The following is a 22473-nucleotide window of genomic DNA, read 5'->3' as shown; positions in this document are numbered from 1 at the left end:
AAAAGAAAATAAATTATTTTAATTATTTTAATTAAGTGGGCCCCACATCGAAAGTTGAAAAGTGGGGGTTCTCTTGCAATATGGGCCAAAAGCACGAAACCTTCCTGCTTCTTCTCACATGGCAGTAGAGAGAGAAAGAAGAGAGAGAAAGAAGAGAGAGAAAGCGATGGATTTGCATTCAAGTGAGAAGAACTTCTCAGACGGCAGGCAGTGAGCAGTGGAAGGAGGAGGAGCCTCTTCAATTCCTTAAATTTTTTCCACTACAAAGACCAGTTTTTAAGCTTCTTTCTCTCTCATTCTGCCATTTTTGATGTTCTACGTTTCCTATCTGTCCTTTGCTTTTAGTACTTCTTTTCTCTACCGTCTGAAGATCTCTATTCCTCACTGTTAACTTCTTTTCAACGCACTCTTTTGGTCAATTTTTGCGACCTTTTAGTTGTTAGATCTGAGTTTTGTTCTCTCTTTGATTTGTTCTGCCTGTTTCTGGTCGCGAACTAGCAGTTTGGAAATGGGATCTGTTTGCTGAGAGGTATGTGTTTTTTGTTTCATTACAATGGCTGAGTTTGAATCAATAAATGTTCGTTGGTTTTGTTTATGGACTGAGGAATGAACAATTTGAATTTTGAAATGTCGCACTGTGGATGCTGAATTTTGGATGAAATTTGTGTTAAAACGGCGAAGATTTTGGTTTATATTTGGAGATGACACATTTTGATTAACTACAATGCTTGCCATTTCTGTTCTTGTTTCGGTACTTTCTCCTTTGTTAGATGCTAAATGGTTGGTTCTTGGATAGGCCTTGCTTTACCTCTCTCGCTGTAAAATTAGGGTTTCTTTGAAGGCTCATTAGAGCAAGAGATGTAAACTGTTAAGTATTGGATAAAACTCCTCTTGTTTGATTGTGGTATTGGGATAATGGATTCTGTGATAAACTCTGAGAAATTTTTGGTTATGGGTTCTGTTTTGATCTTCCCATGGCTGCTGTCTAGGCCTTTTGTGGATTAGAAGATGGAGGTTGAGAAGAAACGCTCAAAAGGAGGCTTTCTTAACTTATTTGATTGGAATGGCAAATCTCGGAAAAGGCTGTTCTCAAGCAGTAATGAGTTAGCTGGTACCTATTGCTTTTGAACTTGTGCTATTTCAGGGTTCTGTTCTTGCTTAATCCTTATAATGATATGAATTAAATGAGTGTTGAATGAACATTTTGCTTTTGAGCACGACAATTTACTTCTTTAGTATGTTGATTTCTCCTATTTTGCCATAAAAGGATTGAAGCAAGGAAAAGAAAATGTTGACAACTTGTCAAAATCACAGCTCTTTCAGGTAAGAACTGCCTTTGATGTACAATTTTTCTTGGCATTTCTGTTCCCTTTTTCGTCTTCGATTACCCTGTTTTCTGAATGATTCTCTATCTGTAGTTAGAGGCAAGGGAAGATGGAGCAAGTTCTAGTTATAAATTAAATGGTGATTGGGATTTTTCTTTGACCAAAACAAGTGATGAAAAATGTGGGGGTCGAGTCCCCAGTGTCGTTGCCAGACTTATGGGGTTAGATTCATTGCCTTCTAACGTACCCGAGCCTTGTTCTACTTCTTTTTTAGAATCCCGCTTGGTTGGGGCTTCTCATCATGATAACAGTGATGGAGGATGGAACTGTCATTCTATGGACTATATTGATATGCCGAACAAACTCGAGAGGTTTTCTGGGAACCTCTTGGACTTGCGGGCGCAAAAAGTACCGAAACTTCCAATTGAGAGATTTCAATCTGAAGTATTGCCTCCCAAGTCTGCTAAATCTATACCTATAACTCATCATAAGTTGTTGTCTCCTATTAAGAGCCCTGGGTTTACTCCAACAATGAGCACAGGTTACTTAATGGAAGCAGCTACCAAGATAATTGAGGCAAGTCCAAGGAAACCTGTGAAGAGTAAAATGACATCTATTACCAACTCTTCAGTGCCCTTGAGAATCCGGGATTTGAAAGAGAAAGTGGAAACTACGCGTAAGTCATCTGGAATTGAACGATCAACCGAAAATTACATCGGAAAGAATAGAAAAGGAAAGGCTAGTGAAAGGAACTACAGTGGATCCGAACATCTTGCGTCAAGGACCGAGTCTACTGTTGCGGATAGAAGTAATTCCAACGGTTTAAAAGATAAAGGAAGACCAGTTTCTCTTGCAGTTCAAGCAAGGGCCAATCATCAGAGTAAAGGGGACTCGACTTCTTGTAGTGACAGGGCGGGTGCGATGGATCGGAAGGAGCATAATGACGTAAAATCAAGCCAAGTTTTCAATAGCCAGCCCAGCATGCAAAAAACTATGCAGAAGAGAACCATGAAGAGGAATAACAATGTTCTAGCTCAAAACAATCAGAAGCAGAATTCTCTACCCAACAAAGAAAAATTGCCTTCAAAACCCCAAGTTCTTAATCAGCCTGTCAAAAGGACTCAGTCTGCTAATTGTCACATAGGTTCTAGCAAAACTGTAAATAAGATTCTTATCAACTGCGAAGTTGAATCGAAAATCACACGCACACGAGAAACTGATGCCAAAAAAGACTTTGGATCTTCCAAGAGAAATGCAGCCTCAAGGAAGAAAAAATCTGTTAGTCAGGATGTTAGTAGTGAAGGAAGTTCTGTATCTAATTCTTTGATCCACAACGGTGAGAGATCTGTCAAGTATAATATTGCAGTTGATGGTTCGATGAACGGTGATGAAAACCGAAAGCTGGGAATGGACGTTGTTTCTTTTACATTCACATCCCCACTGAAGAAATCTAGTTCTGAACCTCACTCAGATGAGGCTGTAAAAATTAACCACAGCTTGGTCTTTGATTCTTATAGTGAGAATGATTATTTGAAGAATCTATCATCATTTTCACCCAATTTAAACGCCATAAACGGCGATGCTTTGAGTGTTTTGTTGGAGCAAAAGCTTCAGGAATTGACGTGTAGGGTCGAGTCCTCTCAATCTTATATGGCGAGAGACGACATTTTTTCTTGTTCTGGATCTAATTCGCATTATGCCACTTCAGAATGTGCCACGAAAGAAAATTGCATAGGCTGCAGATATTCAGATAGTCCCCATGATTGCGGTCACTTGTCAACCGATAGCAACGAACTGATCGTCGACAAATGGCAGCAGGTATTGCTCCTTGGTACTGAAAATGAGTTTAGTCATTCTGAGTTATGAATAATTCAATGTCTCTCAATACCTCTTTCTCTGTAACTAAACTTGTTCCAGTTTCAGGGAGTGAAAGAAATGAAGGAACCTGATGATAGCAACAACACCGAAACAGTTACCATGAGCGGATCTTCAGTTGACGATGAGTTTTCTCCCGACGATGGAAATAGCATCCATGGTAAATATCTCTCTTCCTCGTGGTATATTTAGAACTATGTGAATTATGCATCCTCTAGAAAGTTAGTGTCACAAACAAATTTCTCTGTGCGAGATCCCATATCGGTTGGAGAGGGGAACGAAACATTCCTCTGAGGGTGTGGAAACCTCTCCCTAGCAGACGCGTCTTAAAACCGTGAGGCTGATGGCGATACGTAAAGGGCCAAAGCAGACAATATTTGCTAGCAATGAGCTTAGGCTGTTACAAATGATATCAGAGCTAGACACCAAGCAGGGTGCCAGCGAGGAGGGTGGATTGTGAGAACCCACATCGGTTGGAGAGGGAAATGAAACATTCCTTATAAGGGTGTGGAAACCTTTCCCTAACAGATGCGTTTTAAAACCGTGAGGTTGACGGCGATATGTAACGAGCCAAAGCAGACAATAGTTGCTAGCTGTGGGTGCCATCCACAATATGAAGAGTAGAAACTATTTTCTAGATTCTTTTTTCTCTGCATAACATATTGGAAAAATTAGATGGAAAATTATTCAATGTGACTGTCATCCACAATATGGTTACCCCCTCGACCACAGGGGGTGCATACAGTTTGCAATCTCTCGTGCATTCAACGCTACAAAACCGCCCGTCACGTTCTTCCAACCTTTACGAGTAATTTCCCAAAAAGTTGGAACAAAGCAAAATGAGAGACTATTGCATCCTTGTTACCAAAATCTGCTGGTATTGACCTTTTTTCTTTTCCTGTTTACAGCCAGCAGGTTGGGTAATGCAATGAACTTAGACCCAACAAATCTCTACCCAATAATGCTTGGGGAGACACCAGTACTCAATTCTGCATCGACCATCGACGAACAAGACAAGTACAGAACACGGTCACCTACAACAACAAGTCCAATAAACACGCATAGATCAGATGACTGGGAACTACAGTACGTGAGGGAAGTCGTAAGCAAAGCCGAGCTAGCATTCGAAAACTTCACATTAGGTATCACACCAATGCTCATCACTCCCAGTCTCTACAACAATCTGGAGATCGAAGAAGACACAAAGAACAACGATGAACCAGAACATTTCAAGCTCGAACGCAAGATCCTATTCGACTGCGTGAACGAATGTTTAGAACTAACGGCGAAACAAATAGTAATTGGAAGTTCAAAAACATTGGTTCCATGGCGAAAACTGTTCGAAAATGGTAGCTTAGCAGAGGAGGTATGGAAGGAGATTGAGAGGTGGAAAAGCATGGAAGAATGGATGGTGGATGAACTTGTGGAGAAGGATATGAGTAGCCATAATGGGAAATGGGTCAACATGGATCAAGAAGCTAATGAAGAAGGGGTTGAGATTGAGAAAGGGATATTAAATTGTTTAGTTGATGAATTGGTGAGTGATTTCTTGATTATTCCCTAACTTACTGACTGTTCTTCATGTATGTAGAGGTGGCTGATGGTGGTGGTACTAATGGACTGCCAGACAAATACTGCAGAGGAAGCTCTGATTCTCTGGTTTGGTTCAAGTACTTTCCATCTTCATTAACAGTTCTTATTTTATTTTTATAACAATGTTTTCCTTAAAGAAACTGGCACCATAGGAAAATCTTAGGGTTGGTGAAGATGGGCCGATGTTTCGTTAAGACTTATATTTAGAGATGTTCATTTTACTCGAGCCGTTCTTGATGGAGAGGGGATTTCCCGTTTAGATGGAGGATGGGGGAGGGAGTAGGGAACATTTTTTTTTTTTTTCGTTAGATAAATGGGGTCGGGGACGTGAATATATTCCTCGTTCTTGTAGGAACGTCTCATCCTCTTTGCTTAATATAAATATATTTTCAACGCATATATAAGGGAATTCCTCGTTTAGATGGAGGATGGGGAGGGAGTGGGGAACATTTTTTTTTTCGTTATATAAATGGGGTCGGGGACGTGATTATATTCCTCGTTCTTGTAGGAATGCCTCATCCTCTTTGCTTAATATAAATATATTTTCAACACATATATAAGGGAATTCCTCGTTTTGATGGAGGATGGGGAGGGAGTGGGGAACATTTTTTTTTCTTTATATAAATGGGGTCGGGGACGTGATTATATTCCTCGTTCTTGTAGGAATGCCTCATCCTCTTTGCTTAATATAAATATATTTTCAACACATATATAAGGGAATTCCTCGTTTAGATGGAGGATGGGGAGGGAGTGGGGAACATTTTTTTTTCGTTAGATAAATGGGGTCGGGGACGTGATTATATTCCTCGTTCTTGTAGGAATGCCTCATCCTCTTTGCTTAATATAAATATATTTTCAACACATATATAAGGGAATTCCTCGTTTAGATGGAGGACGGGGAGGGAGTGGGGAACATTTTTTTTCGTTAGATAAATGGGGTCGGGGACGTGAATCCTCTTCACTTAACACACATATACAGGAATTCCCCGTTTAGATGGAGGATGAGGGAGGGAGTGGGAAAGATTTTTTTTTTTTTTTTTCGTTAGATAAATAGGGTCGGGGACGTGGTTATATTCCTCGTCCCTCCCTGTCTCTATCCCCGCCTCATCCTCTTTGCTTAATATAAATATATTTTCAACACATATATACGGGAATTCTCCGTTTAGATGGAGGATGGGGAGGGAGTGAGGAAATTTTTTTTCTTTAGATAAATGGGGTCGGGGACGTGATTATATTCCTCGTCCCTGTCCCGCCTCATCCCTTCTCCACGTAATATAAATATATTTTTAACACACATATACGTATACTTTTTTGCTATATTAAAAGAAATAAATTACTTAATTTTGAACTTTAATTATAATATTTAAACTCGGGTAGATTTTTTGAATTTTTAAATACTATATTGTAATATTTAGATTTTTTTTTTAATAAAGATTATATTGAAAAATAAAAATGATAAAATAATTAGTTTTTTAAAAAGACAATGAAGACGGGAAATCTGATCCCTACGAAAATAAATGAAAATTTTCACGAAAATGAAAAATGAAATAAGTGTCGAGATCGAGAAAATAATGTGAAGATGTGTATTAATTTTTTATGAAACGACTTAATTTGCATAAGAAATAAAATTGAGATCCGTAAGAGACAACAAAATTAAACGTGTCTAAGCATATGTTTAGTGTTAGCCACGTATAAATATTTTTAACATTATTTTATTTTTAGTTGACAACCAAACATGATTTTTCAAAATAAAAATATTAATAAACGTGTCTTATTATTTTTTTAATTTATTTCCCAATGTGGAAGAATTCTTTATTTTCTCATTTATTTTTTAAATAAATATATTATAATTTTATATTATTTATTTTTGAGAATGTTTGCTTAATATACCACTTAAAATTGTGTGAAAGTTATCTTATTTATAATCAAATAAATTACAAGGATATGGAAAGAGTAATAAATGAAAATAATAATAAATGGAATAAATTACAAAGATATGGAAAGAGTAATAAATGAAAATAATAATAAATGGAAAGATACCTGTGATAAGAAGGCAAATTTATCTAGATATTTATCTTATAATAAAATATCAAATATGATATATATGGTAAACTATAATTTATTACTAAATATCCTTAACAATTCTCAAATTTAATACAACAATAATTGCAATGCAAATTATATAAAATTAGTTACCGATACAAAAACGTTAGAATGGTTGGATTGTAGAAAGGCACAAGTCGTAATATTTAATATTTAATTTTGAGTTGATTAGCTGTCGAGATTAGTTAATAAATTTTTTTTAGCTCAACAATATATCGGTAAGAATTTAAACATTTGACCTCGTGATCGAGAATATTATATGTTAGCTAGTTGAACTATGCTTACATTGATTTATACGACCTAAGGTTATTACTAGTCGTCTTTTAACTAGAAGAGTTTGTATGTTAAAATGACGATAGAAATCGATGCAATACTCGGTGTAGCAACTCTGTTTGAGTTGGAATGAAAATAACAACCTTAGTTTTTTCGTTAGGTTGGAATGAGACAGTAAATGATGTCACATTTATCTCTCGACTTTCACGACAATTGCCACACAATGTTTATCATCGTTTTCAACATGAAAACCCTTCTCGGGTTTGTTTCAAAATAATTTCACAGTTCAAAAATTTAAATGAAAATTTCTAAAATTCAATAAAATAATTGGAATCTAACTACGGAGGTTAAAAAATTCGATCCACACAACTTAACCCGTACGATTTGAGTTGAGCTATGAACTTATCTGGGTTCAATTCAGTGTAAATAAATGAAAATTTCATAGATTGCGTTGAACCAACCGAACCCGAATTTATTGATAATTTAAAATATACATCTTTACTTACGATACTATACATACAATTTTTTTCAATTTTATTCTCCAACAACATTTAAAATTATATATATATATATATATATATATATATATATATATATATATATATATATATATATATATATATATTGAAATTAAGTTACAAATCTTAATTAAATATTTGTAAATAAATCAATAAATATTTTACGAACTTTCATATTATTTTTATTAAAAAAATTTGAATAAATGACCCGAACAACTCGAACTAATTCAATTAAAAAAATTTATAATTGGGGTTGAGCTGATTATTTAATAAAAATTATTTAAATTAAAAAAATTAAAAACTCGAGCAATTAAATTGAGTCTAAAAAATGTCTCGATTTGACTTAACCGGACCCACGAACACTCCTAGATTTATTGGTATTTTTTATATAATTTAGGGTATGGAATCCACGTGGTATACAAATCCAAAATTTTGGATTTGTAAGCTGAAAAAGGGGAAAGTATTGGAGGTTATTTGTGTGCCAATATTCTCTTTTTATTGGGAAAAGAGAAAATAAAAAAAAAGGAAAATATTAAATAAATAAATAAATATATTGAAAAAAAGAAACATTAATTGTAAATTACATTAATACCCTTCTGATTAATTTCACTAATTTAATCAAACAGTTGATGGGTTTCATCCTTCATTATTGATTGAAATCCGTGCCCTCAGGTTCGGACTCCGAGCCTCAGCTTCGGTGCATCTTCTTCTTTACTCAAAGCCTAGGGATCCTATGTTTCAATTTTTATTGTCCTTAATACCCCTATACATTTTTATTATTATTATTATTATTATTATTATTTACCTAAATAATATTTAATAAAAATATATAAATTATATATTTTTAAAATAAATTTAGGTGGTAGAGACATGAAACAACGTGACAGTGATCGAGATATTTGCTTGAATTAAGCAGGAAAGAACGACATTTCGAAATGTTAATTTTTCGTCCATTGTTTTCACTAGTTTTCAACACTATTGAAACGTTTTATAAAACTTGGGTTTTGAATTGTAGGGTGCTGAAGTGATTTTATGGGCTCGGTGTTCGACTCTGATACTGTTTGTAATAGTCTATACCGAACCGTTAATAGATACTGTCTACTTTGTTCCGTTACATATCGCCGTTAGTCTCACGATTTTAAAACGCGTCTGTTAGGGAGAAATTTCCACACCCTTATAAGAAATGTTTTGTTTCCCTCTCCAAACAACGTGGGATGAAGCATTTCTTATCAGGGTGTGAAAACCTCTCCCTAGCAAACGCGTTTTAGAATCGTGAAGCTCACAATTATATGTAGCGGGCCAAAACGAATAATATTTGTTGACAGTAGACTTGAGCTGTTAGGACAAAATCAATTGAATATTTATTGGATGGTAACTTTTTCCAAAGCAAATAATCTAAATTGCTTGAATTAATCTAGTTATTGGATGGTCGAGACTTGAAACAACGTGACAGTGATCGAGATATTTGCTTGAATTAAGTTCGGAAGAATGACATTTCGAGATGTTAGTTTTTCATCCCATGTTTTCACGAGTTTTCAACTCTATTGAAACGTATTATAAAACTTGGGTTTTGAATTGTAGGGTGCTGAACTGATTTATAGGCTCGGTATTTGACTCTGATACCATTTGTAATAGTCCATACCGACCGTTATCAGATATTGTCTACTTTGACTCGTTACGTATCGTCTTAGTCTCACGATTTTAAAACGTGTCTATTAGGGAGAGATTTCCACACCCTTATAAGAAATGCTTCGTTTCCCTCTCCAAACGACGTGGGATGAATAATTTCTTACAGGGGTATGAAAATCTCTCTTTAGCAGACATGTTTTAGAATCGTGAAGCTGACAACGATACGTAGCGGGCTAAAACGAATAATATTTACTTACAGTAGACTTGAGCTGTTACAGACAAAATCAGTTCAATAATTATTGGATGTCTCAACAATAATATTTTTAAGATTAGATTGGTTTCAATGGCTACGATTATTTATAATTTATATTTTTATTTTTAATAAAGGTAAAAGGTTAGTTAATATAAAATTTATTTATTTACTTATAAATATTTTATTATTATTTACCGTTCAATTTCAATATATATTTTAAAAATTACCTTGCAAATTATTGAAAAATAAATAATTAAAAATAATTATGAAATTGATAATAATTGTTAAATTAAATTTAAATTAACAAATATAAAAAGAAAAAAAGGAGGACAGAGATCTAGGGGTGTTTTAGAAAAATCCACAAATATGAATGGCAGTACATGTAATAAAACCGAACTTCGAGGGTAATTTTGTGAATCCCTCCCGAAATTATTAAATTGCTGCAGCTACGCTCCTTCGTTTCTCAGAGCTTCTTCTCCGTTTGGCGCAGAACTGATGAACAGAGCAATGGAGCTCCAAGCCAGTAACAATGGCGGCGAAAATTTGGATTCAGATATCAAAACCGAGCTTCAAGAAGGCATTAATGGTGGACCTCACGGTGCTCATGAACCTCAATACGTGTTTGAGGACGTCGATAGCGCCTGTTCCACTCCTTATGTTAGTGCTCCATCGAGCCCCGGCCGTGGCCCCGTCGGTGGATTCTATTACAGCGCCCCGGCTAGTCCAATGCATTTTGCTATAACTAAATCCTCGAGCTCGTCAGCTCAGTTGCCGTCTTCTTCGTTGAAAGACAGTCATTCGTTTTCGTTCGAGTTTGAGTTCTCCGGGAGGTTTGGCTCTATTGGCTCAGGTTCGATCGGGTCCATGAGCTCGGCGGATGAGTTGTTCTTGAATGGAAAGATCCGGCCGATGAAGCTTTCGACTCACTTGGAGCAGCCGCAGGTTTTGGCGCCATTACTGGATCTGGAAGGGGAAGATGAAGAAGATGAAGGAGGTGAAATCGTAGGGTTTGTAAGAGGGAGAGATCTTCGACTTCCCGATAAATCTCTCCGGCGGAGAACCAGATCTATGTCGCCGATGAGAAATACGCCGGTGGAATGGACTGAAAATGACGATGGAGATTTGAACACTGAGAGGAACGATTCAGAAGAAGGAAAAACAATGGAGAAGAATGAAGAAGAAGGGTTTATGAGTTCAGAAACGACTACTCCTTCAGTTTCGGGTTCATCTTCAAGATCTTCATCAGCCGGAAGAAACTCGAAGAGATGGATTTTCTTGAAGGATTTTCTATACAGAAGCAAGAGTGAAGGAAGAAGCAGTAATCACAAATTCTGGTCCAACATTTCATTTTCTTCAGCAAAAGAGAAAAAACCCACAACAAATCAAACAGCATCCACTTCCACTTCATCTTCAGCAAAGCAAAAGGCTACAAAACCCTCAGCACAGAAGCTGAAGGGGGGAAGTGGACAAGTTCCGGCGAAGAAGCCGGGGGCCGGAAAACCGACGAACGGCGTCGGAAAGCGGCGTATTCCGCCGTCGCCACATGAACTGCACTACACAAAAAACAGAGCACAAGCAGAGGAGCTGAGGAAGAAGACATACTTGCCTTACAGACAAGGCTTGCTTGGCTGCTTGGGGTTCAGCTCAAAGGGCTATGGAGCTGTGAATGGCTTTGCAAGAGCCTTGAACTCTGTCTCTTCCAGGTAAAAAAACAAAAAAAAAAAAAAAAAAAAAAAACAAAAAAAAACAAAAAAAACAAAAAAAAAAAAAAAAAAAAGAAAGAAGAAGAAGAAGATAAATAAGCTCAATAATATATAGCTAGCCTTTTCATTTCAAAGAAAATTGTATAGCAATTGTTCTTTTTCCTTTTCTTGAAACCTGTTCTCTGCTAAGATGATGGTTATATGAATGTATTCTTGTTATTGATTTGATCTTCCTCATTTTCCATCCAAAAGGGGCTGTTTGTAGAATCTAGAACTTACTTGGGTGATTCTTTATGAACTCCCCAATGGCTTCTGTGTTGAATTACTGTTCCTTTCAGCATTGTAATATATACCCTTTCTTCTGCTGCACTGTTTCAGTCATCTAAGCTTATTATCTATCTCCATTACCCCATGAACATGTCTAAGATGAGCCTCAGCTGTGCTAATGGCTTATAAACAAAAGTTACTCGAATGGAGTTGATCTATTGAATTTTTCATAGCTTTTTCTTTGATTTTGTGCATGATTCATAAAGAAACTATGATTTTGGAAGCGTTTTTAGTTGTTCCAAATTGAATGATAGGAAGCTTTAAAAAACAGTCATGCAAATAGATTTGATCGAGTTATTGATCTAAAAAGTTAGAATCTGTGTTTTCTTTTTTGTTTATTTGAGTATTGAAGAGCATACTCCTTGTATTATGAACATGGCCCACTCCACCCACCCTAAAGCCAGATTCGAGAGACAACAAGAATTTTAGATTCTTAAATTTTTCACTTGAGGGTATGAACTCTAAACTTTAGAGAATATTTCCTAATGCCTCTCAAGTCCTAGCCTCCATAGCCATCATTGTATGGGAAGCTCTTTCTAGAAAAGCAACTTGGGAACAACCTCTTAGACTTCCTCCTGGCCTTTCTACTTTAGCCAAAGAGAAATAATATAAGTTCATCCAAGAAAAAACATAAGGTTGTTGTAATGTGTTGTTGAATCTATGCCTTTTGTGGTTGTTCAATGATGAATGGTTTATTAGTGACTTTTATGGAGGTTGTGTTGAAAACCCTTAACCAAAATGTGATGATGATAATGATATGAGAGAGAATGTTGATTTGGTTAGTGAGAAATGATATCAATTATATATGGCTATGGCTCACATGATGATGGGACGTTGCTGTGTGAGAGCAGCAGAATGGCCCCATGTTAACCTACGGATCCACAAGGGATGACTCGTTTACAGACAAATTGCAGGAGACAACTTTAGGTTCTTTTGGTGCTATTCTCATCTTCTGTGGCCCAGCTAACCTCTTGCTGATCCCCTACTTTGTAGCCTGGATGCTTGGAAGAGATTTAAGGTAAATTTCTTTTCATTTTTCTTTTCAATTCTTTATTATCATAGGGTGGTTTTGCTAGCCACATCATATGGCAGCAGCTATATCAACGTGAGATCCCACATCGATTGGGGAGGAGAACGAAACATTCTTTATCAGGGTGTGGAAACCTCTCTCTAGCAGACGTATTTTAAAAACCTTGAGGGGAAGCCCGAAAGGGAAAACCCAAAGAGGACAATATCTGCTATTGGTAAGCTTGGACTGTTACATCCACTATCTGGGGACCCTTAGTCTCCTTATATACTATTCTCATACCCGTCCTAAGACTAGCACGGGTTTGAACTATGCACTACCTTGCATGGATTGTCCTAGTACATGCTCCCAAGTATTAGATGTATAATTTGATGAAGTAGGGTCCACACTGTTGATTTGTTTTAGTTGAAAGTAAATTTCATTTGTCTCTAAAAGTTTATGGGAATAAAGGTAACTTTTGAGAAAAGCTAGGAGTTTGATTTTGTTTTGCCAGAATTATGAAACTCTGTTAAAATAAAGTGGATAATGGATATGTTATGTTATGTTGGCATGAATTTTAACCCCAATGGATTGTGTTCCTAATCTGTTTGGGGCCATGTTGTTTCCTTGACATTTGCATAAAGGAGAAAGAGATGGGTAGTGGGTGAGTGATGGAAACATTTGACTTGATTGTTTTTACATGTTGTTTTGCTTTAGGGTCACTTTACATAGATCTCATAGGACCACTACTTCATCTTATATAATATTTGGTGTAAAAAAGAATGTGTGATGGAGATTTGAACCAATGTTGTTGATCTTGATCTTGATTTTGATCTTTACTAGTGAACTTGATTGATATCGAAAACTTGAGAGAGATCTAGCTCGATGTTGTTGATTTTGATCTTTGTAGGTTGATTAAGGCTTGGTTTGGGGGGCGGGGGGAGGACCACTACCATGATCTTACAATATTTAGAGTCGAGAAACTTGTGAGGAGAGATAATCTTTAACTGATGTTGATTTCAACTGCTCGGGTCGGACCAAGCTTGGGAACGAGTGATCTTAGAGGACCACTACCGTGATCTTACAATATTTGGAGTCGAGAAACTTGTGAGGGGAGATAATCTTTAACTGATGTTGATTTCAACTGTTCGGATCGGACCAAGCTTGGGAAGAGGAGGAGAGGGGGTTCGTGTGATCTTAGAGGACCACTACCATGATCTTACAATATTTGGAGTCGAGAAACTTGTGAGGAGAGATGATCTTTAAGTGATGTTGATTTCAACTGTTCGGGTCGGACAAAACTTGGGAAGAGGGGGAGGGGGGGGGGGGGTGTTCGAGTGATCTTAAAGGACCACTACCATGATCTTTCAATATTTGGAGTCGAGAAACTCGTGAGGAGGATATCTTTAACTGATGTTCATTTCAATTGTTCGGGTTGGACCGAGTTTGGGAAGGGGGGGGGGGTCGGGTGAGGGGAAATATCTTTAGTTGATGTTGATTTCAACTGTTCGGGTCGGAACGAGCTTGAGAAGAGGGGAAGGGGGAAGGAAAAACACCTACTTCTACAGCTTATAGTTGACTACTTAGTGAAGAGGGAAGTGGGAAGAAGTTAAAAAAAGTGGTTGTTTCTTTCTTCTCATACACAACTGAAGTGACCTACTTTCCTAGACATTTCTCTTACTCTAATGCTTTGGTATCCACAAATTGAAGGTAGGTCTTTCAGATGTTCACATGGGAGTGCTTCAACAAACAATCACAATCATTGTGATTTCTTGTAGCATCCTATGCCATCTCTTGCTTCTCATAGGGCCAAGGGATCTGTTTTTAATCATGCGATTTGTGGCGTTCTTTGAATTTTGTTTGTGAATTGCTCGAGACATCACATCGTCGAGGTTGTTTTTGCCACCGAGAACAAGTTTAGCTTTGAATACAGGTTAAAACAGACGTTATTAGTTACTCTCGAGAACAAGTTTAGTTCTAATCCTTGTCAGGTTAGATTTCATCAGGTACCATAAAAGTCAAAGTCAACAATCACGACGGATAATGAGACTATCTAGTAAATCGTGATCAAAATAGATAACAAGACGTAAAGTGGAATTGAATCTTATCGTTATCATGAAGTGAAAGTCTTGTCAAATACGTCAAAATACATGTTAGTTGTTGAAAAAGCCACGATTACTAAAGCTAAAACGAAGAACAAGACGAACAGGTCTAATGATTGAGCGTTTGTAAGATAGCTTAGGTTTAGCTTTGATTACGGGCAAAGTTTTCTCAAAGTTACACTCTAATCAACACGTCTGCTAAAATCAAAGTCATGTCGTGAAAGAAAATATAACGCTATTGAAATCGAGATTCTTCAACACGTTACGAACATGAAAAAGGTGATGGTGATGGAGAGATTTATTTTGAGCATGAGAAACAAATCTCCCATGGTCCAAAAGCATCATTTTCTTGCATGACAAACAAGACCCATCAAACAACCAACAACAGAGAAGGCCTTTCAATGTCAACATCCTATACACCAAGGAGTCCCACAGCAACCAGCTTAGGCCCACTTGTTTTTTGTCAGTTTCTCTTCTTTGGCCCACTTAAAAACATGCCCAGCCCAGCCCAACCCAATCATCCCCTTATATGGGCCTGAGTTTCGGCCCAATAAGGATGTTGACCCATGGTTGTCCACCCTTTGTGGGCCTAAGTTTGCAGCCCAAAATGCAGTGTTATCCCATCGGAGGTAGTATGTATCTCTTACTTATACACTCGTGATCGAATAAAGTGTCACTGAGTTTCTACTTAGACAGTCATCTATACGTCTAACACTATCTAAGTATGAAGCACATCGATAACCCAATAAAACTCTACCACGAATCTCCCCGGTGACTACACATTGTCTGACACTCGAGAATTCTATTGACATGATTAAGTTATGAGTATGGCTCCGATACCACTTTTTGAGACAACAGTGTTTCATAATGGTACGATATTATTATAAAATTCTCAAAAATTATTTTACAGTTAGTTGTGGATGGAAATCGTTAATATTTTGATTAAAAAATATATTTAGCTTTTAAAAATATTTAAAAAATATCATTAATATTTTTAAAAATTAATATCGCTCAAAATTATTTTTATTAATTTTAACCTAAAGAATATGCTAATTAAATAAATAAATAAATAAAAAAACAGAAAAGGAAGAAAAATCAGAGTCGACATTTGCCACCGTACCAGTGAAAATAGCAGAGAGCACAAAAGGACAAAAAGGAAGAAGCCGGCGAACGGCGATCGGAGTTGGGGCGTTGCGAGAATCGAACTCGCGACCTCTCGCACCCGAAGCGAGAATCATACCACTAGACCAAACGCCCTGTTTGTCTTCTTCTTCTAATTGTATTTTTGTAATCTATGATTATGGTCTTGTTTTCTAAAGCTTCCTCTCATTCGATGTTCTTCTGGCTTTTGAATCTATTGATGTTAGGTTCTGTTTGCGTATTGATATTCTCTCGGATTTGTTTCTCTGAAGAATTCCATCTGAGTTTCGGTTGTTAGGGCAAGTTTTGTTTTCGGCAGCGATGGCTCATACCAGCAATACTGTAAGTTCTAATCTCCCGTTTCGTTTTTAAACCCTAACTTACTGATATTATGTTCTTGTTAGAATCTGTGAGTGGTTCTGATTCTGGTCGTGATTCTGCCCTATTGAGTGGATGAAATGAGCAAAATAATTAAAAATGATCGATAACCTTTGCTCTTTCTTAATCGCATTACGATTAGGCTTTTTTGGAACTAATTTTGGACAATTCCTTGTATGTAGGCAGCTGGAGTTGATAACACGTTTAGAAGAAAATTTGATCGAGAGGAGTATTTGGAACGAGCTCGTGACCGTGAAAAACAGGTTGGGGCTTTTGGAATTTCTCGTTCTCATCATGTTTTGTTGATTTCTGTGAGTGTCTCTCAAATGTTGCTGATTCTGATGTTCTTAACTTGTATTTCAGGAGGCTGAGAGGGTTAAGTCTAAATGTAAGTGGTTCCTTTCTTGCTGTGTTTGGGTTTTGTTGAGTATTTGTGCTCGTGTTCATCTGTAATCATTGATGCTATAATCTGTTGACTTGGTTGATGTCTCTGAAGGATTTAATTTGCCATCTTTGAACAGTGAAAGGTCCACCAGTGCAAAGAAAACCACTGAAACATAGAGATTATGAGGTAGACCTCAATTCTCGATTGGGAAAAACCCAGGTTAGTCTTGCCATTCCTTTTTGGTTCCTCGAAACATTATCTCGAATCAATGTGTATTTTGGTAATATTTCTTGGAATTGTGGCTTTCTTTCTGTGGTATTAGCTTAGGCTGTTTTGAGTTACTAATAGTTTGTTTTCCATCCTGTTCTGTCAGTAGGGCATTAACTTTCAAAATCTTTAGTATGTTAACTTTTATGTCATCATATTTCGGCTCGTGGCCTCTGTGTTGATCTGGCTGTAGGTTCAGGTTCTATGTGGCATCGTGATTTGATATAGAAGACTAATTTTCATGTTACCTGCACTGTGCATAGTTAACTGGCCCGTGGCCTCTGTGTTCATCATATTTTGGCTCGTGGTCTCTGTGTTGATCTGGCTTTAAGTTCAGGTTCTATGTGGCATCATGATTTGATATAGAAGACTAATTTTCATATTACCTGCACCGTGCATAGTTAACTGGCTGACATGTGAGAATTCCTATGTAAGGCATTTATATGATGATGGGAATGACTATTTTGAATATTCACTTTATAGTTAACCGTTCGTGTTACCGTTGAATAGTGATGGAAAAACATTTAAAAGGTTATATTCATTTGGCCTGTTTGGATGAACTCACCTTTTAATTGGGGAATCACTCTCAATTAAAGGCAATCAACTAGTACCTCATTATGATACAAAATTTAATCTTAGATTTCAGTTGCTCTGCTCAATATCATATGATTCTGACCTGCTTCATTCTGGGATTGATTGTTAATTCATCCTTGTGCAGGTTGTCACTCCGGTCGCACCTCTAAGCCAGCAGGTATCGCGCTTAACTATCTTGTTGAAGTCGAATCTTGAAATACACTTGAGAAATTTCAAAATTTAAATTAGTGTATAACTTATTGACTTCAAAAGAAAAGCTGGGAGGAAAAATGAAGGTGGCTTTGCATGTCTGGTTTTTGTTAATCTGTTCTTGAAATGAAGTAGAATTTGCACTTAATACCTTATTCTTTTTTTGATTAATGTGTTCTTTTTCAGGCTGGATACTACTGTTCCGTTTGTGAATGTGTGGTCAAGGATTCTGCAAATTACTTGGATCACATCAATGGAAAGAAACGTATGCTGTACCTATCGACTCAATTTTAATCGATCATGTTCGTGAAATATCAAGGTCTTAATTATCTTGTTTTTTCTATTGACTTTATGTTGTAGATCAGAGAGCCTTGGGTATGTCCATGCGGGTAGAACGAGCATCTCTCGAACAGGTACCACGACAAATACTTAGAAAGATGGAACTATAAATACAATGTCGTCGGGGCTAAGTAGCTTTATGTGAAATAGGTACAAGAGCGATTTGAAGTTCTTAAAAAGAGAAAAACGCCCGGAAGCTTCACAGAGCAAGGTAAAGCCCAAGAGTTCGAGTTAGTTTCGAGTTGGGAAACGATAGAATTTTCCTTTCCCTACTAATTTTATTGATGGATGGCATTGTTATAAACTAGCATTGGATATCATCACTATTCTTTGTTTCAATCTTCAGGATTATGATTTGTTTACTGATGAAACCCGACGTTACTTTTTATCTTTATTTAGATCTCGAAGAGCGTATAATAAAACAGCAAGAAGAAGAAGAACAACGGAAGCGCGAGCGCCGAGAAAGGAAGAAAGAAAAGAAGGTTAGTACTATGATCTCACCATTGTAAAGCGCATTCGATTTCCATCAGGTAAAGAGAGGATCACATTTTACACTTAAATTTTCCTCCCTGAGTGTAGAAAGAGAAGGCTGTAGAAGAGGAACCCGAAGTAGATCCCGACGTTGCTGCAATGATGGGGTTCGGGGGTTTCCGTTCATCCAAGAAGTGACAATTACCGATTCGTTTACCCTTGTGATCCTTCTTATGGAGTTATTTAATTCGAAGTGATGTGCAAAGGAAGGTCTAAACGTGGGCTCTTCCTTCCCAGCCTCTTGAACTGTATGTTGTATGTTTTGGGAGTTTTCAGTATGAACAATGAAGAATTAGACTGAGCTGAGCTTAAAACGACCTTACTTAGAACAAGATTTGTTCTACATTGTACACTTTTGTTCTATAGAACACCTTAACATGTCTTTTTCTTCATGTCTCAGGATGAGATGAAATTGGTCAGCTTTGAGATTAAATTGATCCCGAAAAGGTAAGAAATTACGTGTATCGGTTAAGTTTTATTAGGAAGTTTAGAGGCTTCGTTGTCGCTTCATCTTCGAGTTCGGAAGCTTTCATTTTCTCTGTTTTCAAATTTGGAGGTTCTGTCAACACTCGATTTTCTAGCGTCATTGCTCTATCTTCAAGTTCAGAGGCTTCGTCGCTATTACGTGTTATTGTCTAAAAGGCTCTTTCTAGTTTGATGCTTCCATTTTGTAACAGCCCAAGTCCACCGTAATTGATATTATCCTTCTTAGGTTTTTCCTTTCGGACTTTTTAAAACGCGTCTATTAGGAAGAGGTTTTCACGCCTTTATAATGAATGTTTTGTTCCCCTTTCCAAACGACCTAGGCTCTCTACCTTTAAAAAGTTCAAACTCGGCCTCCATTCTCGCTTTCTAAGAATAAGCTATGTTGGCTATATTTATTATATTTTGATCTCTAAACTTTCAAAATAAAATATTTATTTAGTCTATTAACTTAACGGACGCTCCACGAAACTATATAACCGTTTGCCGAAATCATGTCTACTCCAAAAAGATTGGAAATACCTCATAATATACTTGAGGGGGAGGCATGGTGTTAGCTATCCACCACATTGAGGCACATACGTGTAACATAGTGAGGGCAAGTGCTGCGAGACGAGTGTCTTGGTTAACTTCCTTTAAACCTTTGAAATGGAGTGAGGGCAAGTGCTACGAGACGAGTGTCTTGGCTGACTTCCTTTAAACCTTTGAATGGAAGGGCAAGTGCTGTGAGACGAGTGTCTTGGCTGACTTCCTTTAAACCTTTCAAATGGGTCTTTTAAGGATAGTGTTGGACGACCTTTGAAATGGGTCTTTCAAGGATAGTGTTGGACGACACGCATTGTGCCCCAGCCTATGTGTCGGAGATTTGTATATGCACCTGCTTTCTAGTATGAGATATTTAGTCTATTTATTATTATTAATTTTTTATGGTATAAAAATAAAATAAAATAACTAAAAATGGATGTAGAACAAAATATTATTTAATGGATGTCCAAATGCATTTCCACCGCCCGCCGGCGCCAATTTTCATACTCTGCAACTCCGTTCTTCTTCTTCTTCTCTCTGTATCGTTCCAGTATTCTCCATAACATGAGCAAGAACTACCGGAACATCGAGCGGAGCATCCTTCGCCTCCTTTCCGGCCACAAATCCCCAACCCATCTCACTCAAATCCACGCCCACTTCCTCCGTCACGACCTTCACCAATCCAACCAAATCCTCGCCCATTTCATCTCCATTTGCGGAGCTTTCAACGAAATTGCCTATGCCAATCGCGTCTTTTCCCAATCCCAAAATCCCAACATTTTCCTTTTCAATTCCATGATCAAAGCCCATTCCCTTTCCGGCCCCTTCCAACAATCCCTTCTCCTGTTTTCCTCCATGAAGAATCGCAGGATTGTTCCTGACGAGTACACTTTCGCGCCGCTGCTTAAATCGTGTTCGAATCTTTATGATTATCGGCTTGGTAAGTGTGTTATTGGTGAAGTTTTGCGTCGTGGGTTTGAGTGGTTTGGGTCTATTCGTATTGGGGTAGTTGAGTTGTATGTTTGTTGTGAGAGGATGGATGATGCACAGAAGGTGTTCGATGAAATGCCTCAAAGGGATGTGGTTGTTTGGAACTTGATGATTCGTGGGTTTTGCAAGATGGGTAATGTTGATTTGGGGTTGTCTCTCTTTAGGCAAATGAATGATCGTAGCCTCGTTTCTTGGAACACAACTATTTCCTGTTTAGCTCAAAGTGGGCGTGATGTTGAAGCTTTGAAACTCTTTCAACAAATGGAAGAACATGGTTTCGAACCAGATGAGGTAACTGTGGTCACAATGTTGCCTGTATGCTCTCGTTTGGGAGCTCTTGATGTTGGACAAATGATCCATTCTTATGCAACTTCCAAGGCAGATTTAGTGAATACAACAATGGTAGGGAATTCGCTTATCGATTTCTACTGTAAATCTGGCAATACAGAAAAAGCTTACAACATTTTTCAGAAAATGACTTGCAAAAGTGTTGTTTCATGGAACACAATGATCTTAGGCTTTGCTTTGAATGGGAAGGGAGAGCTTGCCATTGACCTTTTCACGGAGATGGGACGAGGGGATGCGAAGCCGAACGACGCGACACTCGTAGCCATCTTGACTGCTTGTGTTCATTCAGGATTGTTAGAGAAGGGTCGAGAGGTGTTTTCTTCAATGGCTGAGAAGTATGAGATTGAGCCAAAACTTGAACATTTTGGTTGTATGGTTGATCTTTTGGGACGTGGTGGATGCGTGGAGGAGGCTCATAGCTTGATTAGAAGTATGCCAATGCAGCCAAATGCCACTTTGTGGGGTGCTTTGCTTGGTGCTTGCAGAACTCATGGTAACTTGAAACTTGCAGAAATGGCAGCGAATGAGCTCATCAGTCTTGAACCATCGAACTCTGGTAATTATGTGTTGCTATCTAATATATTGGCTGAAGAAGGACGATGGGAAGATGTTGAGAATGTCCGACGCTCGATGAGAGGAAAAAACGTCAAGAAGGCACCGGGGCGGAGTGCAAGTGGGTAATCTCAGGGTGAAAAATTACTCAAACGGAGACCTGCATTATTTAACGTATTTCGTTGATATGAACCATTCTTAGACCTGCATCAGAAATGTGCTCAGCAACCATTTTTGGATGGGTTAAATTCAACTATGAGTTCATTAAATGCAATTTAAAGTGCATACGTCTCTACAACATGTAGGAAAAGCCCCAATCTTCTATAATTATCTTTGACGAGCTTGTCGTAGCTTGAATACAAGTGACTTCTTGGCCCTCGTCCTTGTAATTGAGTCTTGATGTATGAAAATTCATTAATAGTGAAAATGCTCTACCATCTCTTATATCACAAGACCCTAAAGTTTAATAATAATCAATAGTTTTGTTTTGGAGATGCAGGGTATCAATCCATCAGTGAAAATAAATATCACTACTTAATAAATGTTAATAATAAAAAGTTTTCTTTTGGAGATGCAAGGTATCGATCCTCATACCTCTCACATGCGAAGTGAACGCTCTACTATCTGAGCTACATCCCCACAAGTCTTATATTACAAGACCATATATTTTCCATCATTAATAACAGTGAAAATGAAAAAATATCACGGGTTAATATGTCATAAATAGGAAAACTTTCAAAAGAAATAAAATATTAATAAATCAATAAGTTTAATTTTGGAGATGTGGGGTATCGATCCCCATACCTCTCGCATGCGAAGCGAGCGCTCTACCATCTGAGCTACATCCCCATTATTCTTGCATCACAACATGCTATATTTTCCGTCATCAATAACAGTGAAAATGAAAAAATATCGCTACTTAATATGTCATAAATAGGAAAACTTTCAAAAGAAATAAAATATTAATAATCAATTATTTGCTTTTAGAGATGCGGAGTATCAATCCCCGTGAGCTACATCCCCATGATTGTTATATCTTAAAACC

The 22473-nt window shown here is 37.4% G+C and overlaps 4 protein-coding genes and 2 non-coding genes across 8 annotated transcripts; 4 read left to right on the top strand and 2 right to left on the bottom strand.

The window, feature by feature from the left end:
• Positions 1-127: 127 nt before the first annotated feature.
• LOC111798654 (uncharacterized) lies at positions 128-5014 on the top strand. Of its 3 annotated transcripts, none has more exons than XM_023681938.2 (6): positions 128-529; positions 990-1111; positions 1268-1323; positions 1419-3143; positions 3249-3360; positions 4109-5014. In XM_023681938.2, the coding sequence occupies exons 2-6, from the start codon at positions 1009-1011 to the stop codon at positions 4762-4764; spliced, it is 2652 nt and encodes an 883-aa protein (XP_023537706.2). In that variant the 5' UTR covers positions 128-529; positions 990-1008; the 3' UTR covers positions 4765-5014. The 3 variants fall into 3 exon arrangements, with proteins under 3 accessions (XP_023537706.2, XP_023537705.2, XP_086981892.1); XM_023681937.2 differs by having other exon boundaries at positions 129-529; positions 3243-3360; XM_087125766.1 differs by lacking the exon at positions 128-529 and having other exon boundaries at positions 536-1111; positions 3243-3360.
• Positions 5015-9930: 4916 nt separating this feature from the next.
• On the top strand, positions 9931-11641 carry LOC111798784 (uncharacterized). The gene has a single exon (XM_023682111.2). It carries the CDS (start codon positions 10065-10067, stop codon positions 11274-11276), a length of 1212 nt encoding a protein of 403 aa, XP_023537879.2. The 5' UTR covers positions 9931-10064; the 3' UTR covers positions 11277-11641.
• A 4156-nt stretch (positions 11642-15797) lies between these two features.
• On the top strand, positions 15798-18922 carry LOC111798012 (C2H2 and C2HC zinc fingers superfamily protein). Its single transcript, XM_023680951.2, has 11 exons — positions 15798-15965; positions 16075-16189; positions 16408-16488; positions 16589-16613; positions 16747-16829; positions 17596-17628; positions 17847-17925; positions 18021-18073; positions 18150-18210; positions 18399-18481; positions 18579-18922. The coding sequence occupies exons 2-11, from the start codon at positions 16169-16171 to the stop codon at positions 18666-18668; spliced, it is 609 nt and encodes a 202-aa protein (XP_023536719.2). The 5' UTR covers positions 15798-15965; positions 16075-16168; the 3' UTR covers positions 18669-18922.
• TRNAP-CGG (transfer RNA proline (anticodon CGG)) lies at positions 15893-15964 on the bottom strand. Its single transcript has one exon. It is a non-coding gene; the product is annotated as a tRNA-Pro (tRNA).
• Positions 18923-19994: 1072 nt separating the features above from the next.
• LOC111798905 (Tetratricopeptide repeat (TPR)-like superfamily protein) lies at positions 19995-21702 on the top strand. Its single transcript, XM_023682253.2, has one exon. It carries the CDS (start codon positions 20001-20003, stop codon positions 21555-21557), a length of 1557 nt encoding a protein of 518 aa, XP_023538021.2. The 5' UTR covers positions 19995-20000; the 3' UTR covers positions 21558-21702.
• A 502-nt stretch (positions 21703-22204) lies between these two features.
• On the bottom strand, positions 22205-22277 carry TRNAA-CGC (transfer RNA alanine (anticodon CGC)). Its single transcript has one exon. It is a non-coding gene; the product is annotated as a tRNA-Ala (tRNA).
• Positions 22278-22473: the final 196 nt, after the last annotated feature.

Source organism: Cucurbita pepo, chromosome 7, assembly GCF_057944985.1.
Source record: "Cucurbita pepo subsp. pepo isolate OVF chromosome 7, ASM5794498v1, whole genome shotgun sequence".
Taxonomy (NCBI): domain Eukaryota; kingdom Viridiplantae; phylum Streptophyta; class Magnoliopsida; order Cucurbitales; family Cucurbitaceae; genus Cucurbita; species Cucurbita pepo.
The sequence above is the reverse complement of the archived record's forward strand: the minus strand, read 5'-3'. Positions and strand labels throughout refer to the sequence as shown.

Excerpts from the sequence above, each read along its gene's own strand:
- LOC111798784 (XM_023682111.2), top strand. The coding sequence starts at position 10,065 with ATGAACAGAGCAATGGAGCTCCAAGCCAGTAACAATGGCGGCGAAAAT.
- LOC111798654 (XM_023681937.2), top strand. The coding sequence starts at position 1,009 with ATGGAGGTTGAGAAGAAACGCTCAAAAGGAGGCTTTCTTAACTTATTT. Across the intron at positions 1,112-1,267 it reads AAGCAGTAATGAGTTAGCTG|GATTGAAGCAAGGAAAAGAA; the intron begins GTACCTATTGCT and ends TTGCCATAAAAG. Across the intron at positions 3,144-3,242 it reads TCGTCGACAAATGGCAGCAG|TTTCAGGGAGTGAAAGAAAT; the intron begins GTATTGCTCCTT and ends AACTTGTTCCAG.
- LOC111798905 (XM_023682253.2), top strand. The coding sequence starts at position 20,001 with ATGTCCAAATGCATTTCCACCGCCCGCCGGCGCCAATTTTCATACTCT.
- LOC111798012 (XM_023680951.2), top strand. The coding sequence starts at position 16,169 with ATGGCTCATACCAGCAATACT. Across the intron at positions 16,614-16,746 it reads TGAGAGGGTTAAGTCTAAAT|TGAAAGGTCCACCAGTGCAA; the intron begins GTAAGTGGTTCC and ends ATCTTTGAACAG. Across the intron at positions 18,482-18,578 it reads AAAGGAAGAAAGAAAAGAAG|AAAGAGAAGGCTGTAGAAGA; the intron begins GTTAGTACTATG and ends CCCTGAGTGTAG.